The sequence below is a fragment of the Schistocerca piceifrons genome, chromosome 11, assembly GCF_021461385.2.
Source record: "Schistocerca piceifrons isolate TAMUIC-IGC-003096 chromosome 11, iqSchPice1.1, whole genome shotgun sequence".
Classification (NCBI taxonomy): Eukaryota; Metazoa; Arthropoda; class Insecta; order Orthoptera; family Acrididae; genus Schistocerca; species Schistocerca piceifrons.
Window position 1 is genome coordinate 152540500 of NC_060148.1, and position 20271 is coordinate 152560770.

Genomic DNA, 20271 nt, shown 5'->3' on the forward strand with positions numbered 1-20271 from the left:
GAGCCTGGCAAACCACCTGGTTCTGAATTTCTGCACAAGTAAAGACTCACATGTGCTTATTACCCAGGTGAAGGAGAGTCAGATGTGAAGGGCTCTTTAATGGCAAGGCAGGGGGAATTTGGTTTGGTGGGGGATGTTAAGATATGGTGGGGTCCGTCTCTTAATTCCAGCCTCATGTGCCTGGCAGATGTCACTTCTCGCAGCTTGGAGCTCATGGAACCAGTGGTATTGTGGAGCCACACTGGGTGGCGAGGAAAAGCAGTGCATTTCACAGGCAGTCGGTGTCTTGAAGCTGGACTGGAGGGTGATCCATGCAGGGCTCATGGGCGGCATGTGCTGCTTGGCCGAACTTTGTGCCACTATCATTATCACCATCACTACAATAAAACAATCTTCTTTCAATTATGGTAAGTGCCATAGTCTGATCAGCCCCAACGTTATGATCACCACTCTAAAAGCTGGTATGTCCACCTTTGGCACAGATAACAGCAGGGAGACATTGTGGCATGGAAGCAACTAGGACTTGATAGATCCTTTGAGGTAGTTGGCACATGTTATGTTAAATCACATCCCAGATGTGTTCGATCAGGGTCAGAGCTGGCATATTTGGTGGCCATCATATCAATTGGAACTCACCACTGTATTCCTCAAACCATTCCACCACTCATGGCCTTGTGAAATGGTGCATAATTTTGATGAAAAATGCCACTGCCATTGCGAAATATGATCATCATGAAGGGGTGGACCTAACATGAGCCATGGATCTTGTCACTGGTTTGGAGGCTTGTGTGGCTCAGCAATGCAGACAGCCATACCAAAGGTGAAACTGCAACGGAGGGGTATCTGCTGAGAGGTCAGACAAACATGTGGTTGCTGAAGGAGGGGCAGCAGCCTTTTCAGTAGTTGCAGGGGCAACTTTCAGGATGAATGATTAATTTGGCCTTGTAACATTAACCAGAATGGTGTTGCAGTGCTGATAGTGCAAGCAGGTGAAAGCAAGGGGAAACTACAGCTATAAATTTTCCGGAGGGGATGCAGCTTTACTTTGTGATTAAATGATGAAAGCATCCTCATGGGTAAAATATTCCGAAGGTAAAATAGCACCCCATTCAAATCTCCAAGTGGTGATAACTCGGGACCAAGTTGTTATCAGGAGAAAGAAAACTGGCGTTCTACAGATTGGTGCATGGAATGTCAGATCTCTTAATTCAGCAGGTAGGTTAGAAAATTTAAAAAGGGAAATGGATAGGTTGAAGCTAGATATAGTGGGAATTAGTGAAGTTCAATGGCATGAGGAACAAGACTTCTCGCCAAATGAAACAGAATTATAAATAAAAATGAAATAGGGGTGATGGAAGTGTGGGTTTAATAATGGATAAAAGAAAAGGAGTGTGGGTAAGTTACTACAAACAGCATAGTGAATGCATTATTATAGTCAAGATGAACATGAAGCCCATGCCTACCACAGTAGTACAAATTTATATGCCAACTAGCTCCATGGATAATTAAACAATTGAAGGAATGTATGATGAGATAAAATTATTTAGATAGTGAAGGGAGACAAAAATTTAATAGTCATGGGGGAATGGAATTCGATAGTTGGAAAAGAGAAGGAAACGTAGTAGGTGAATATGGAATGTGAGTAAGGAATTAAAGAGGAAGCCATCTGATAGAATTTTGCACAGAGCATAACTTCATCATACATTGTGCTCAAAAGTATCCACACACCCCAAAAACATTAGTTTCTCATACAGATGCATTGTGCTGCCACCTACTGCAAGGTACTCCACATCAGGGAACTATGTAGTCATGAAAGAGCAGAATCGGGTGCTCTGCGTAACTCATGGACTTCGAATGTGGTCATGTGATAGGGTGTCACTTGTGTAATACATCTGTGTGTGAGATTTCCACACCCCTAAACATCCGTTGGTCCACTGTTTCCAATGTGATAGTGACACTGAAACATGGAGGGACACTTACAGCACAAAAGCGGATAGACCGATCTTGTCTGTCGACTGACAGATACTGCCAACACTTAAAGAGGGTCGTAATGTGTAATAGGCAGACATCTATCCAGACCAACAGACAGGAATTGCACACTGCACCAGGATCAACTGCAAGTACTATGACAGTTAGGCAAGTGGTGAGAAAACTAATTTCATGGTCGAGCAGCTAATCAATTTTCTAGAGGAGCTTGAAATTTATGAAGCAAAAATGAGAGAACCAACTAAACTGCTTAACTAGCAAAATGACTGTGCCCAAAGCCTACTTTGCTTTATTTGACAATGTTTTACTCTAACCACAGCACGCCACTGTTATATATGGTGTGTTGGTAAGTTCACCTAGTACTGAGTGCATCACATATTTACTTAGTTTTCGTATGTTTTACGCATGACTAGTATCTTCTTGTTCCTTCCCTATTCATTTCATAGACTGCATTTATCAGATAATGTGGATCACCCATTGTTACAGAATTTTATCATTATTTTCTTGCAACGGAGTGCCGCATGGTACGAAGGGCCCTCTGCCGGTCACGTTCCTCCAACCACTTCCCGCCTGTGTGGAATACTGGCATTAGTGCTAACAGAGGGCACTGATTATGTGCAGCACTATGTTTTCTTTCATTTGTGGCTCCTTTAACAATTTGTTTTATGGTTGTTTAATATTACCAGGTGCACTGTCACTGGTGTTCAATATTAACGTCATTATCTAGAATATTGGCACTTGAGCACATGTCAACCACTGTTTCTTAACTCTTCCTCTTTATAACAATATTACTTATGTCTTTTTTTACTGCTTTTTATTACTGTAATGCCTTTTATAAATTATAAGCTTATTACAGACTTCAACTATTGTATCCCCTTTATTTCTGCTGTTTCAATTAATTATTGAAAACTAGTGTATCCCAACATTAGCGACATCTGGTGACCTTACAACACAAACATCTTGTGGCTACTGTACAGCAGCTTGTTTTCAACAGTAGCACTACTGACAACATGACTCATGCATGTGATGTAATTTACATGTTACGGTATATTGATAATGAATTTGACGATGTTGGTGCTGATTTAACATTTAACGATGCTACTATGGCTGCAGTACATTAGGACTTTGTTTTTATGAAACAGGTATGCTTCTTCATATTTAAAGTGCAGAAATATGTCAGTAGTACTTTTCATTATGGTCTTTTTATTGTTTTTTTTTAAGCTGTAGACAATCTGTGAGTATTTATGTTTTTCCCATTTTTTGCTGCAGATCTGATGGTCAAAAGTTTGTGACCATAGACATAAAGGAAACTTAGCCTAACTTTGTGTCTTGTTTTTCATGGAGGGGCTTGCACCACTTATTGTTTTGTGTGGCACTATCACAGCACAGGCCTACATTGATGTTGTAAGCACCTTCTTGCTCCCCACTGTTGAAGAGCAATTTCGGGACGGCAATTGCACCTTTCAACACAATCGATCACTTATTCACGATGCACGGCCTGTGGTGGAGTCGTTACATGACAACAACATTCCTGTAATGAAGTGGCCTTCATGGAGTCCTGACCTGAATCCTATACGACATCCTTGGAAAGTTTTGGAATGCCTACTTTGTGCCAGGCCTCACTGACCGACATTGATACCTCTTCTCAGTGCAGCACTCTGTGAAAAATGGGCTGCCGTTACCCAAGTAACATTCCAGCACCTGATTGAACGTATGCCTACAAAAGTAGAAGCTGTCATCAACGCGAAGGGTGGACGAACATCATATTGAATTCCAGCATTACTGAAGGAGGGCACCACGAAATTTAAAGTCATTTTCAGCCTGGGGTCCAGATACTTTTGATCACATAGTGTAGCTAAAGCTTCGTTAAAGAATTACGGCAGAAGATTGTACACATGGAAGAGGTCTTGAGACACTGGAAGGTTTTAGATAGATTATGCAATGGTAAGACAGAGATTTAGGAATCAGGTTTTAAACTGTAAGACATTTCCAGGGGCAGATGTGGACTGACTGCAATTCATTGGTTGTGAACTGTGTATTGAAACTGAAGGAACTGCAAAATGGTAGGAATTTTAGGAGATGGGATCTGGATAAACTAAAAGAATCAGAGGCTGTGCAGTGTTTCAGGGAGCATTGGGACACCACTGACAAGAATATAGGAAAGAGACACAGTAGAAGAAGAAAGGGTAGCTTTGAGAGAATAGTGAAGGCAGCAGAGGGTCAAGTAGGTAAAAAGACAAGGGCTAGTAGAAATCCTTGGGTAACAGAAGAGAGATTGAATTTAATTGATGGAAGGAGAAAATATAAAAATGCAGTAAATGAAGCAGCCACAAAGGAATACGAACATCTCAAAAATGATATCGACAGGAAATGCAAAATAGCAAAACAGGGATGGGTACAGAGCAAATTTAAGGATGTAGAGGCATATACGACTAGGGGCAAAATAGATACTGCCTACAGGAAAATTGAAGAGACCTTTGGAGAAAAGAGAACCACATAAGAGTATCAAGAGCTCATGTGGAAAACCAGTTCCAACCAAAGAAGGGAAGGCAAAAAGGTGAAAGGAATATATAGAAGGTCTCTACAAGGGCAATGTACTTGCAGGCAATATTATGGAAATGGAAGAGGACGCAGATGAGGATGAAATAGGAAATATGATACTACATGATGAGTTTGACAGAGCACTCAAAAACCTTAGTTGAAAGAAGGCCCTGGGAGTAGACGGCATTCATTAGAACTACTGACAGCCTAGGGAGAGCCAGCCTTGACAAAACTCTACCATCTGGTGAGCAAGATGTACGAGACAAGCAAAATACTATCAGACTTCAAGCAGAATATAATTCCAATCCCAAAAAACACAGGTGTTGACAAGTCCGAAAATTACCGAACTATCAGTTTAACAAGTCCCAGGTGCAAAATACTAACAAATTCTTTGCAGACAAATGAAAAAACCAGTAGATGCAGACCTCGGGGAAGATAAGTTTGGATTCCATAGAAATTTAGGAAAACATGAGGCAATATTGACCTACATTTCTAGCATTTGTAGACTTAGAAAAATGCTTTTGACAATATTGAATGGAATACTGTCTTCCAAATTCCAAAGGTGGCAGGGGTAAAATACAGGGAGCGGAAGGCTATTTATAATTTGTACAGAAACCAGATGGCAGAGTCGAGGGGCATGTAAGGGTAGCAGTGGTTGGGAAAGGACAGACAAGGTTGTAGCCTACCCTGATGTTTAATCTGTATATTGAGCAAGCAGTAAAGGAAACAAAAGAAAAATTTGGAGTAGGAACAATCCAAGGAGAAGAAATAAAAACTGAGGTTTGCAGAGGACGTAATTCTGTCAGAGACAGCAAAGGACCTGCAAGAGCACTTTAACGTAATGGACAGTGTCTTGGGAGGAGGATATAAGATGAACATCAACTAAAGCAAAGTGAGGATGATGGAAGGTAGTCTAATTAAATTAGATGATGCTTAAGGAATTAGATTAGGAAATGAGACACTTAAAGTAGTAAAGGAGTTTTACTATCTGGGGGGCAAAATAACTGATGATGGTCATAGTAGAGAGGATATAAAATGTAGATTAGCAATGCCAAGAAAAGCCTTTCTGTCTGAAAGATATTTATTAACATCGAGTTTAAATGTATGTGTCAGGAAGTCTTTTCTGAAAGTATTTGTATGGAGTGTATCCATGTATGGAATTGAAACATGGATAATAAAGTGTTTAGACGAGAAGAGAAGTTTTCGAAACATGGTGCTATAGAAGAATGCTGAAGATCAGATGGGTAGATCATGTAATTAATGAGGAGGTACCGAATAGAATTTGGGAGGAGAGCAATTTGTGGCACAATTTGACTAGAAGAAGGGATCAGTTGCGAGGGAATGTTCTGAAGTGTCAAGGGATCACTAATTTAGAATTGAAGGTAAGTTCGGAGGGTAAAAATCATAGTGGGAGACCAAGGCATCAATACATTAAACAGATTCAGGAGGATGTGGGTTGCATTAGTTACTCGGAGATGAAGAAGCTTGCACATGATAGAGTAGCATGGAGAGCTGCATTAAGGAGAGCCGGAGGTGGTCAAATCCAAAAAATTACGATTGTTTTGCTACCGAAAATTAATTGGAACATTCCTCTTTAATGTAAACTTTGAATTATTGTTCTACTCGCCCTAGAAGTGGAGTTATTACCATTTTCCCCCACGCCTGCAGAGGAAATGGGCGGCCGCTGAATGCACCTAACACCCTCTCTTGACTTCCTGGCGAACTGCTTGGGATTTTCTTGGCCTGTTACGCATACAGCACCTTATGTTATGCATACAGCGAGTGTGCAAGGGTTGGCTACATTGTTTTGTTACAAATGAAGCATTAAGAGCACGGTACATCATCTCTTTGCTGTTTACCGTTTCGAATTAGTTCAGTGTTGCGCCTGTTGTTGGTAGTATTATACTTCTTGTTCTGGTTACAATGCCATGTTTTAATAACCGTGTATATAAGAGGAAGAACGTAGGGAAAAGAAAATTAACACTAATACCAAGTTGCGATACTACAATTGTTGAAACCGTGCGTTCTTCTGCTAAGCAACACATGGCCGGCCATAGCCATGTGACATCTTCTAGCAAGAAGCTGACTGGTGGAAGTGACAGATTTCGTGAATATGTTAGTGACAGTGATGATATTAACGAAGTACTGAATATTGGATTATTATCTTCTGTGCTGAAAGAAAGTGTTCTGTGCAAAATGTGTTCAAGTGTGGGAGTGGGACTAGAGATAACAAAGCAGTTTGGTTTAGCTTGTGAGATGAAGATAATCTGTGCATGTTGCAAGTATCAAGTGACTTTCTACAATTCACATGCCAGTCTCTTTGGTAAAAATGGACCATCTAGAGTGTTTGATGTGAATGTTCGACTTGTGTATGGTCTTCGATCCATTGGAAAATGGTCGTCTGCTGCTGGTAAACTGTTTTCTGGTATTATGAACTTGCTATCACCTCCAAGCAAATTTGGGTACTACTGTGAACTGGTAGGATCCTCTGTTGAAGACGTGGCTTTGAAAACCATGAAGGAAGCAGTGGAGAAATCTGTAGAAATGAACAGTGGTTCTACAGATTTGGTAGTGGCATTAGATGGTTCCTGGCAAAAGAGGGGTCATAAATCCCTGAATGGGGTTGTAACTGCTACTTGTGGTGATAGTGCAAAAGTGATAGATGTTGCAATATTATCAAAACATTGTAGGTGCAAAAATAAAATCAAAGGAGAGCACAGTGGAACCTGTGAGGCAAATTTTAGTGGATCAAGTGGAGCAATGGAAGTGGATGGAGTGAAACAAATTTTTGAACGTTCAGTTCCCAGATACAACGTTAGGTACAAATACTACCTTGGGGATGGTGACTCCAAAGGTTTCAAGACTATAGAGGAACTGAAACCATATGGAAATGAATTTGTAGTTGAAAAGTTGGAATGCATTGGGCATGTGCAAAAGTGTATGTGTGCACGGCTTTGAAGGCTCAAACGAATTTTGGGTTTAAGTAAGCTCAGTGCTGGAAAGACAATAGGAGGGAGAGGCAGGCTTACTGATGAGGTGATTGAACGTCTACAGAGATACTATGGGTATGCTATAACGCAAAATGCTAGTAATGTTAGTGACATGCAAAAAGCAGTGTGGGCATTGTTCCTTCATACTGCCTCTTCCAATGAATACCCTCAACACAGCCTGTGCCCAAAAGATTCCTGGTGTAAATATAATGCAAAAAAGGACTATGATTACAAACATGGTTTGCCAGCAGCTGTGATAAATGCAATAAAACCAATTTTTCATGACTTAGAACAGCCAGAATTGTTACACAAATGTTTACACGGACAGAAGCAGAATCCTAATGAGAGCGTAAACAATTTGATTTGGAAAGTGATTCCTAAAAGGGTCTTTGTAAGCATAAAAACACTGCACTTTGGCATTTATGATGCAATAGCAACCTACAACCAAGGGAACAGTGTGAAGTGTGAAGTTCTGAAGGCATTAGTATTTACAGCTGGGGTGAACACTGTACGAGCACTAAGAAATATTGACAGAGGAAGGATAAGGGGAACAGAAAGAAGAGAAAGGCATATGATGTATGATGGAACAGGCCAGAAAAGAAGACAGAAGAGGAAGCTTTTGGAGGATGAAGAAGAAGACCCTGTTAATCCATCCTATAGTGCAGGAATGTATTGAGAAACTTTGATAGCCATTTCCTATAAATTGGAATTTTTCGAATATAGGGAACATTTTCTCAAAATCCACTGAAGCTAGAGAGATTAAATTTTTATACAGCACTCCTAGTGGTCAAACATTGTAACACAGCCATTTGGCAATATGTTCAGTAGTTTCATGTCAGTTTAATTATAAAACAATTATTTGTAAAAAAATTTGCGTCATTAATAAAAAAAATAATTGGAAGGAAACCAGAAAATGTACTCCAAATTCCCTCTGTCATAACTGCAATACTAAACCACTCTATATGTAAAAAAAATTCAAATTTTTCTATTTGGTAGTTTATTCATAAATGTTCCTCAAACTTAGTGATTTTAACATGGGCAGCATAGGCACCTCCGGCTCCCCTTAAACCAGTCTCAGGACTGAAGATCAAAACGATGACGTAAGAGGTGGATGTGGTTTGCAACCAGTTTACAATACTCCTTTTCTAACATAGTGCCTTGCACGAGCTCCAGTGAACCCACGGGTGCCCACATGGTTTTTTCCTGGATTATAATGGAGGTCCTACCAGTACAGGAGTAAAGGAACTGTTCCCTTTGTGGGTGATGGAAATGTACCCTCCCAAAGGCAGGACCATGCAGTGGTCTGCCATTGTGCCAAATCCAGCACCAATAGTTACCTGTCTATTTCAGTTGAAGTTGTTGATGTCATGGCATTAACACTGGCACATTCGTGGGTCATCAGCTAACCAGACTCATCATTGTGTTTTGAGCATTGTGCATTCAGACACACTTTTACTTTGCCCAGCAATAAAGTCTGATGTTAGTTACACCATAGTTTGCTGCCTGCCTTGTTTTAACAGTCTGCCCAACCTATGATGTCTACCATCTGTCCTGACAGGTGCTTGCCCAACCCCCTAATGCCTGGACATGGTTTAACCTTTGTTTCACCCTGTGTTGAAGACAACTGCCACAACACTCCTCAAACACCCAACAAGCTATTCAGCTTCCCAAATGCTCCTGCCAAGCCTTCCAGCCATCAAAATCTGCTCTCGGTCAGACTAAGATAGATTGTGTGCAGTCCCTATTTTACATCTGGTCAGCATGCTCATTGATACTCCACGCACCATGCGTGTGACTAGAAGACAAGGTTAGTTGGTTGTTTGAAGTTAAAGGGACCAAACAGCAAGGTCATCAGTCCCTTGTTTCAAATAGACTCCATTCTGCTAACGGGACATCTCAGAGAAGTCAGAACAATAAAACGGAAAAAGGGGAAACGTAAAAGGGCAGTCACGGTGTCATTAGTAAAAACAAATGAGGGAAGTTGGCAAGAGAACGAACCCAACACTATGCTGAAGCAGCATAGGCAAGACCACCTGTGAATTGAAAGGTACAACTGCTATAATGCAGAAAGTACGTATGGGAATAGAAAAACTAACCAAGCCTTAAAAAGAAGGGGTAAAAACAGAGTAAAAGGGGAAGAAAAGAGGATTCCGGTCAGGGAGGTGAATCGGATCTCTGAACACTGCCTACAATGGGAGACAACCAAACACTCACCGCCCTGCCCCAACACCAGAGGGAGATTAAAAACTTTAAAACTGAGAATAAAAACCACTCACCCGGAGGAAACCTAGAACCAGAGAGACCATCCGGGAATCGTCAGCCAACATCAAAGGTAAAGTGTGGGGGAGTCTGTACTTAGCACGCAGAGCCAAAAGAAGGGGGGCATTCAACCAAAATGTGGGCCACTGACTGGAAGGCTCCACAACCACATAGCGGCCGTGGCTCATCACGCAAAAGGAAACCATGGGTCAGCCTGGTATGGCCAATGCGGAGACGACACAGTGTGGTCGAGTCCTTGCGGGAGAGGCGAAAGGAAGAACGCCATGGGCCTGGATTCACCTTAATTGGACGAAGTTTATTAGACAGTGGAGTAGCCTCCCAAGAATTGGCCCATGACTGTGCAAAGTGGGATTTGATGTGAAGCCGTAAATCCGCTGCAGAAGGGGTTACAGAAAATGGGGGGGTAAGTAACTGCTCCCCCAGCCAAACGATCAGCGAGCTCATTACCCGGGATACCCACATGGCCCGGGACACATAGGAAGTCAATGGAACAAGCAGCACGGTGAAGATCAGCGAGATGGTCATGGATGGCAGAGACCAAGGGATGGCGCAAAAAACACCGGTCAATAGCAAGAAGGCCACTCATCGAGTCCGTACATAACAAAATGCGGTTGTGTTGGGATTGTTTAATAAAGGTAAGGGCCCGGGAAATTGCCATCAATTCCGCAGTAAACACCCCACATGAGGGTGGCAGCAGATGATTTTCCGTTCCAACAAAGGACGTGAAGGCATACCCAACATGATCAGCAGATTTAGAGCCATCAGTGTAAAAAACAACAGCATCCCGAAACTCCCATAAAATTTGGCGGAAAAAGGAACGGAACACCACCGGGGGGATGGAATCTTTCGGACCGCGGCGGAGATCCATCCGAATTCGAGGCCGAGGAACTAACCAAGGAGGGGTGGAGGGGAGGGAGCGAGGAAGACAGGACAAAGAAGGAAGCTGAAAATCACGGTTAAGAGACGCAAGGCGCAGCCCAACCGGTAAACCCGCCAGAGGGCGGGAGTCGGGCGGGCGACGTCCATAGTCTGGGAATAGGAGAGAATAGGAAGGATGAGCGGGAGAAGAACGGACAGTAAGGGCATAAGACACCAGAAGCTGGGACCGCCGAACAGAAAGGGGGGGATCCCAGCTTCAACCAGGAGACTATCAACAGGGCTAGTAGGGAAGGCACCGGTGGCCAAACGGATACCACGATGGTGGACTGGATCCAGCACGTGCAGTGTGGAAGGAGCAGCTGAACCATAAACTTGACAACCATAGTCCAAGCGAGACAGAACTAGAGCACGATAAAGACGGAGGAGGAGGGAATGGTCCGCAAACCAAGAGGAGTGGCCAAGGAAGCAAAGGACATTGACTTTAAGGAAACATCCTACCTTCAGGAGTCTGATATGGGGCAGCCAAGTGAGCTTGTTGTCGAAAAGAAGACCCAGGAAACGAAACTGTGTGACCACAGGCAATCTTTGTGCAGCGAGATAGAGCTCTGGATCAGGGTGGACCGTAGTACGGCGACAGAAGTGGACCACCCGCGATTTTAAAGGAGAGAATTGAAACCCGTGTGAGAGGGTCCATGCAGAGGCACGCCGTATAGCCACCTGGAGCTGCCGTTCTGCAGATGGCATCGAGGAGGAACTAACCCAAATGCAAAAATCATCCACATACAGGGCAGGGGCGACCAAGAGACCGACAGAGGCCACTAGTCCATCGATAGCAATGAGGAAAAGGAGGACATTCAAGACAGAACCCTGTGGGATGCCCGTCTCCTGGGTCCGTGGAGAACTAAAAGCAGTACCAACTCGAACTCTGAATGACCGATGGATCAGGAACTGGCGGATAAAAATCGGGAGTGGGCCCCGAAGACCCCACTGATGAAGAGTTAATAAGATGTGATGGCGCCAGGCCGTGTCATAGGCCTTGCGAAGGTCAAAAAACACTGCAACCAAATGGCGGCGCTGGGAAAAAGCCTGCCGAACTGTGGATTCCAAGCGAAGTAAATGATCGATGGGAGATCGTCCCTCTCGAAAGCCACACTGGTAAGGGGACAATAGATCCCGAGATTCGAGGACCCAATTGAGCCGACGGGCTACCAGCCGTTCAAGTAACTTACAACCAACATTGGTCAAACTAATTGGCCGATAGCTGTCAACAGATAGGGGGTTCTGACCAGGCTTAAGGACAGGAACCACAATGCTATCCCTCCACTGAGAAGGGAAGTCACCCTGGAGCCAGATACGGTTAAACACCCGAAGATGATGTTGCCGTTGTGGAGCACTGAGATGTTGAAGCAGCTGGTTATGAATGGAATCTGGGCCAGGGGCCGTATCATGAGAAGAAGATAGAGCAGAAAGAAATTCCCATTCAGTGAAAGGTTCGTTGTAAGATTCTGACCCACAAGTGGTGAAACATAAGGTGACAGCTTCAGCCTGCTGTTTTTGATGAAGGAAAGCAGCTGGATAGGAGGCCGACGCTGATGCCACTGCAAAATGGGTCGCAAGATGTTCTGCGAGAACTAATGGGTCCGTACAAATGCCATCTGGGAGGTGAAGACCTGGGAGGGTGGACTGCCGATGGCAACCTTGGAGAGAGCGAAGTGTAGCCCATACCCGTGACAGAGGGACAGTGGAACCAAGGGAAGAAACGAATCGTTCCCAACATATCCGCTTGCTCTGTTTGATTAAATAACGGGCTTTAGCGCGAAGGCGCTTAAAGGTAGAAAGGCTGGCTATGGATGGGTGCCTCTTCAAGTGTTGCAAAGCTCGACGGCGATCACGGATGGCAATGGCAATGGCCGTACTCCACCACGGGACTTGCCAACGACGAAATTGTCCAGATGAGCGCGGGACAGCAAGGTTAGCAGCGCGAACAATCGCGTCAGACACGTCACGTAGGACGTCATCAATACAACCCGACAAAGAGGGAGAAAACTCGACCTGTGCAGTGTATAGAGGCCAATCGGCGCGGCGGAAAGACCAACGAGGTAACCTTTCCATCGGGGAGCCGGAAGGGAGCGTGATAATCAACGGGAAATGGTCACTATCACAAAGGTCGTCGTGTGGCGACCAGTGTAATGAAGGGAGGAGAGAGGGAGAAGAAAGAGGAAGATCAATGGCAGAAAAGGTACTATGACCGGCACTGACATGAGTAGGGGAGCCATCATTAAGAAGGCACAGCTCGTGGTCTGCTATAAATTGGTCTATAAGAAGACCTCGTCCAGATGGAAAGGCACTGCCCCACAAAGGATGATGAGCATTAAAATCCCCAAGGAGGAGGAAGGGAGGAGGAAGTTGCTGAAGAAGGGTGGTTAAGGCAGCAGGTGTAAGAGTCCTGTCAGGAGGGAGATAAAGATTGCAAACTGTGACTGCAGAGTCGAAGTGGACCCTAACAGCAACCGCTTCCAATGTAGTTTGAAGAGGAATCCACGTGCTAGCAATGTCTGTACGGACCAACGTACAAACGCCACCAGAAGCCCGCAAGGGTCCGACCCGATTTCGACAGAAAACACGGAACCCACGGAGGGTCGGTGACTGAGCATCAGTAAAATGAGATTCCTGAAGAACCACACAAGCTGCTGAGTAGGACGGATGAAGGGATTTCAATTCCGGAAGGTGACGATAGTAGCCATTACAATTCCATTGGAGAACCACAGAACGATGGTTTAAATGAGGGCTGAACACGCTAAATCCAGTCATACCGCTGGGTCCCCACCCGTCACAGACAAGGAGGGGGCGACATCCATAAACGACAGGTCAGAATCCGGTTGTGAAGCCGGGGAAGGGACCTCCGGTGACACCAGAGGCTCTTTGTCCCGGGACTTATGTTTCTTCTTCTTTTCAGGCTGAGATCGAGGAGGGCCGTGTGGCATAAAGGAGCCAGCTGCAGCAAGATCAGGAACAGAAAGAGAGAAAGAGACCGGGCGACCTGGGGGCCGACAGACCCCAGCTCTCACGGTTGCCGCGCTGCAGCAGACCTTTGACCTGGAAGGTGCCAGGAAGGGGCATCCCGTGAGAGGCGCCCTTGACCGGCAGACGCCGAAGGAGTGGGACACTTCTCCGGCTGGGGAGGGGGAGCAGCGCCCATAGGAGAAGGTGTGGGAGCTGCAGGGGAGGGGGGAAGGAGAGGGGTCCGGGATGGGGGTAAGGAAGGGGGAGGAAGGGATGAAGATGTAACCAAGGCGTACCTAGATGTCATGGACACAGGGTGCAATCGTGCATATTTCTTACGGGCCTCTGTGTAGCTTGAACGATCAAGGGACTTATACTCCTGTATCTTTTTTTCTTTCTTATAGACTGGGCAATCTGCTGAACGCGGAGAATGACTACCATGACAATTGACACATACAGGAGGGGGAACACAGGGACTCCCCTCATGGAGTGGACGTCCACAGTCACCACAGAGAGGGTCCTGGGAACAGCGAGAAGACATGTGGCCAAAACGCAAGCACTTAAAACACCGCATAGGAGGTGGGATGTACGGCTTCAGATCACAGCGATAGACCATAATCTTAACTTTTTCAGGAAGGGTATCCCCTTCAAAGGCCAGGATAAAGGCACCAGTATCAATACGATTATCTTTAGGACCCTTCTGAACACGCCGAACAAAGTGAACACCCCGCCGTCCGAGATTTTCCCGAAGTTCCTCATCAGTTTGAAGGATGAGGTCTCTGTGAAAAATCACACCTTGTACCATATTTAGAGACTGGTGAGGGGTAATGGACACGGGAATTGTGCCAAGATGGGTACAGGCACGAAGGGCCGCAGACTGGGCAGCCGAGCAGTTTTTATCAGCAACGAACCCGACCGCATCTTGCTCAGGGAGTCCACTTCGCCGAACTTGTCTTCAGTGTGTTCCACAAAGAATAAAGGTTTGACACTGGTGAAAGTATCTCCATCAGTCCTGGTGCAAACTAGATAACGGGGGAAAGGTTTTGCCCCTAGACGACGGGCCTGACCCTCCTCCCAAGGGGTAGCCATGGAAGGGAAGGCCGAAGGGGCAAGAGAAGCAGCACTTGAGGAATCAGTACCACGCAGAGAGACGGCAGCAGAAGAGCGGCCATAGTTTTGGACCCGTATGCGTTTCATCTGCATAGCGTCCGCCCTGATACCACCCACTCCGATCAGGGGCTCTCCTCACGGGCACCACCCAGCCACAGCAAGGGCCGTCTGGCACGGCGGCCATTGCCGGGAGTTCCGATGCTCCAGGATGACGAGCAACCACTCCAAGGCATGCATGAGGAGGTCACAGCTCAGGTATCAGAAGTGTGATTCCTGTGTGTTCAGGGGGCTCAACCAAAAGGGTACATAGCGACCCCACCACACGGGCTGGCTACCGTGCTGGCTATGCACCCTAGCATCAGACAACGACGTAAAAGAAAAGGTGGAATGTACTAGGAGGGCACATGTCGGAGACACTAGGTAAGGTGCTCTTCCCCAAATGGCTCACACTACGGAAGAGAAATTTTGGAATGGAGGTCAAACCCCAGAGGGGGACCAAGGAATGCCAAAAGGAGGAGATGATTACGCAACAAAGCCGTAGTGTAAAACCAACAGAACCAGGAGGATAGCGGGGGCCAACATAAGCAAGGACACCAATAGAGGGAGAGGAGAGGGCGAGGGGAAGGGGTATGGAGGGGAACGGAGGGGAAGGGGTATGGAGGGGAACGGAGGGGAAGGGAAAGGAAATGCAGCCCGGGAGAGAAAGAAGGCTGCAATGGCTCGGGGCCCCGTGCTCGCCACGCACGTATCCACAAAAGTGTTGTGGACCCCCTGGGGGGAAGACAAGGTTAGGTGCTATTGCCTGGATGAGTTTATATTGATAGCAAATCCACAGTCATAATGTTTTGGCTGATGTGTATATGGATGTAGTATTATGACTTCCAAATGGAGGCTAGGCAATAACAATGGAACCGTTCTGCAACATTCGAGGCAATTGTCAAATGCATCAAATTATTACAAGGGTCTATCAGAAAATAATGCCTCCAAATTTTTTATTCTGTTCTTTATATCAGTTAAAGTATTACTTGTCACGCATATTACTCTGTTGATGTTTCCACTTTTCTGAAAATATGCAGGACCCTCCTGCTGAAGAGCCTTGAATTACAGTGTGTAAGATGGGTGTGTTATTTAACCATGTTGACATGTGAAAAATCCTCAGAAACAGCACTAATTCAAACAGTTCACACACACACACACACACACACACACACACACACACACACACACACACACACACACACACACACACACACGGGGCACCCTCTCCTTCAACATGACAACGCCAGACCATAAACAACCTGCAACAGTCTGACACCTTTGATTCATTATTATTGATCCTACGCCATAGTGTCCTGGCTTGATTCAATGAATTTTCAACTGTTTCCAAAGCCTAAAGAACACCTTCCAGGATAATAGTGATGTATTGGTGTGAGCAGAGGTGAGGCTGTGGAGCTATTAACAAAATCAAACATTCTACAGTAATGACACCAACAACCTGGTGTCTCATTGGGAGAAAGGTGTTCAGTGCCAGGGTGACTGTTTGAAATAAATATATAAACATTAAGAATAAAGGTGTAAAATGTTGTCAAAGTTTGTTTTAATTGAAATGCTTCAATAATTATCGAATAATTTTGAGCCTTTACTTCCCAGCATGTCATGCCCAAACTATACACCAATCAAAAATTAAGTTTTAATTAATTTGGCAAAGGTGTCTTTCAATTGATATAACATCTACATGCATCTCTTAAGGTCATAAGGAAGTTCAGTGCATCAACTAACTCAGCACACATTGTAAGAGAAGACTTATTGTGGGTAAAAGTTACAATCTAGGCACCATTTGGATTTTGTAGTAGACAGGCTGTGCTACCGGTCAATTTGCTACATCCTTTACTTGGCTTTCACATTTCTAGGCTTTGTCAGCTCACACCCACATTGCCACCTTTCAACCTAGGCTAGGCCTTGAGCTGCACTATGGGTCAGTCACCACAACCAATATTTCAAGGGGGGCTAAGCACCCCATTTTAACCTTGTAGCGTTTGAATAGTTCTGTGGTTCAGGTCCAAGGTGAATGATTCTTCAAATTGTTTTTCATTCACATGCTGTGTGTTGTGCATACATATCATTCTATATGTCAAACAATCATTATGCCAGGGGTAAAAGCCAAAGCCTGAACTATGTTGGGTCTAACCAATCTTTTACTGTATTTAATAAAATTTAGTATATTTAATTTCTTATTTCCTCACGGTGATGGTTTAGGTCTACTGTACTGATACTTCTCATCAAATGAGTTGCCGCACATAGTTTGTACAAACTATAATAAAACACTCGCATATATTCAAATGCAAATGCATTAATGCTATCACAGTACTTCTGCAGTTGCACCCAAGATGGATGTTTAAACAGACTTGTTCAGCACAGATAGTTGAAAAGTAGTTTGTGTGATTGTCTCAGGACCCTCAGTTCTGGTTGGCAGGATAAAAATATTAATGGGACCAAGTGAATTTGTTTGCCTGCTGATAGCCAAATACCCTACAAACAGTTGCACTACATCAGATTTTAAGTGACATGTATATGTAAGATTATTGACAGCAGTAACTAACAATTTGCCAGTTTCACAAACAATGTGTGTAACAATGTGCAGCAAACGCAGAAAGTGATTATGAATAAACCTATCAATATTTAATATGTAACCCCATGGCTTCATCAAAACTGCTGCCGACATACAAATTGATTCTGCACCTACCAGCTGTGTACCAATTTATGCTTCCAGGTGATATTTGTCTGAAATTTAACTTTAGTGCTGACAGTTCTACTTACACTTTGTTCACATATTCAAAATCAACACCTAATGTCAATAGTACTACAAAATGTACATCTCAGGTTGGTGACCATGCGAATGTGACTTTAAAGTTATTTACAATTAACGTATTTTACATCATCAATAAATAAATGACAATTCTCATTCCACACCACAATACACTGCAATAATGCATTAACTGCAGCCATACCATCTATAAATGTAATGGCACTTAACATTCACTATAGTCAGTTATTCATAAGCTGCACATTAAGGTTGTCATTTAAAAGACTTATCAGAGCAGAATATACCCACTTTATGGCAACCACCTTATCAGTGTAACTGGATTGTGCATTAAGGTTTTCCATGTTTACTGAACATTAAATTGAAACTCTTGCTCAGTTCTATGTGAGGTTTAATACAAGGCTTATTTCAAACTGTGCAACGTGTCATATTTAAGACAATGTTCATCAGTTTAGTAAACACAATTACTCATTTCCAGCAGTATGACATGAATTTTATGTATTCACACACTATACACATAAATTAATGAAACACAGTTAAGAAATATGAGTAAGCTACTCACCATGGAGTGTAACTCAATTTTTACTTCATCTGTTTCCTCTTTTTTTATCCACATAGTTGGGTCCTGGTCCATGGCTTCAGTTCTGCAGTCTGAAAAAGAAAAGCAATCAGATAAGAATAGGTGCACTCTGTTTCCATTGTTACCATGAGGTATCGCTCAAAGGCAGTATTTTCACTCATCTACTGCGTGCAGTAGATGAGCGATTACACAGGAAACAGATTCAAAGTGGCCGAGGAAAAGTGTGTTCAGTGATATAAGCTCATTTACATTTTTCATGTCATGAAGAGTGAGAACAATCAAAATAACATGCACTGGAAATGGAGTATTTACAGTTGCTACTGGTTCTTCGTAACACTGGCTTGTAGATACTGTACTATGTGGCAGTTTTGGAAGATGTGTATTTTCTTGTGCATGCACTAACTTCAGTATTACAAACAATCAAAACAGTCAATAGATCGAAGAGAAATTACTGGATAACAGCAAATATTTCATTGTACACTTTGTTCGTTGTGTTATTTTCAGTCCAATAGGGACATGATGAAAATCTGGACATACTGATTGTTTATCAATGACTATGCATATTTAACGTAGGTATTACTGAAACTATCACCATCTGTATTCATTCACCGTTGTATACACAATTTACCATAAGCATCATTTTGGAATCTTAACCTGCTATTAAAGAAAACCATAAAAATGTAACGTAGATTGCACACTGCAATGCGGAAGCTCTCATTCTTAATTACCATCAAGATTAAACGCTGGTGAGTTTTTTTCTTATGAAACTGATTTACTGAAACTACTTCCTACTAACTGTAACTATGATGAGTTATCTACTGAGTTCTGATGACATGTAATGATTTATGTTTGACGAATTACAGTTAATTTGTACCTCGTATTTCGCCAGTTCCTAAATTACAGTATTCTTGCACAGTATTCTATTAAAACCCACACACTACAACAAAATGGTATTTACACATGATTAGACGAATATAACGACACGAATAATCAAAGCACAGTGAAAACTAACAAAATTCAACATAATTACAGCATTTCCTTTCATGTGAACTTGCTCAAACCATGAATTGAAAAAATGCTTACGTTAGCACTACAATCTGGCGCCGCTCTATGTCTACATCAGATCACAGCAAATTATCATCACGAACATTATGACACTAAGTCAACATAACCGCACTAACATAGCGAATGTTTGAACTTCACTGTCCGCCTTTTCCCGCCAATCACGAAATACATGACGGAAATCATTGCATAGGCGAACTGCTCCTGACAACACATCATAATCTCAACCGTTTCTTTTATGAAGATACACGTATAGACTTTACCGGACAGGCCAAAAATAGCAACCACTAATAAATCAGGTATTTGGCTGTTATGAACATAACCTGAAAAATTACGACATTCACACACCGTCATCAACTCAGCTGTTATTGTAATATACATGAAATACCGCGTTAATTTACTCCCGGAACAATTTTTTCATTCAATCTTGTTTGCAGTTTATAAACGCTTATAAATTACCACGAGAATGTCTCACACAAATGTCCGCAAAGTCACGAGGTTGCAGCTGACTACACACTGACACCGGCTAAAACAAAGAACTTCCACCAAGACGAAGCTCTATACCGTGGGCTGAGAGACAAGCAGTAAGGTAGAAAGGGAAAGATAAAATGCGAAAATTAAATTCCATGGGATATTCTATCCCTTCGGTAAACCCTTATCGCTATTTTAGTACAACAACGAGATAACGTAAAATAGTTGTTACTGAAGGAATGCGTTTGAAAGTATTTGGAATTTTAAATCTTCACTGTACTGTATGGGAAGCACTATTCTGAACAGGGACATCACATCGTCGTAACTTTCCTTTGTTACAGGCAGGACGGGCATGCACAAAGTGCTTGACAGTGAGAACTTGTTGATTTTTCTTGTTGGAGTTATGAGCTCTAAACTACTCTTCAAAGTTTTCTTTAACTAGCGTAACAAATGGACGCTGTTTTATGATATTCCCATCCGAAGAAGAAAGGAAGATTAGATTTAACGTCCCATCGACATCAAGGTCATTAGAGACAGTTCACAAGCTC

At 43.4% G+C, this 20271-nt stretch overlaps 1 protein-coding gene across 11 annotated transcripts in view; it reads right to left on the reverse strand.

Annotated features, from left to right (window-relative positions):
- Window positions 1–19796, reverse strand: part of LOC124720092 (zinc finger protein 724-like) — a 136678-nt gene extending 116882 nt beyond the window's left edge. For 3 of the 11 annotated variants that reach the window (XM_047245381.1, XM_047245373.1, XM_047245383.1), the window contains exons 1-2: window positions 19641–19777; window positions 18173–18261 (exon numbers count right to left, since the gene is read on the reverse strand). In XM_047245381.1, the coding sequence (XP_047101337.1) occupies window positions 18173–18244 (72 nt within the window). In that variant the 5' untranslated portion in view covers window positions 18245–18261; window positions 19641–19777. Of the gene's footprint in view, window positions 1–18172; window positions 18262–19273; window positions 19552–19600 lie in introns of those variants that run through there. The other 8 variants (XM_047245382.1, XM_047245378.1, XM_047245374.1 and 5 more) reach the window with 7 other exon arrangements.
- Between the last annotated feature and the right edge of the window lie 475 nt (window positions 19797–20271).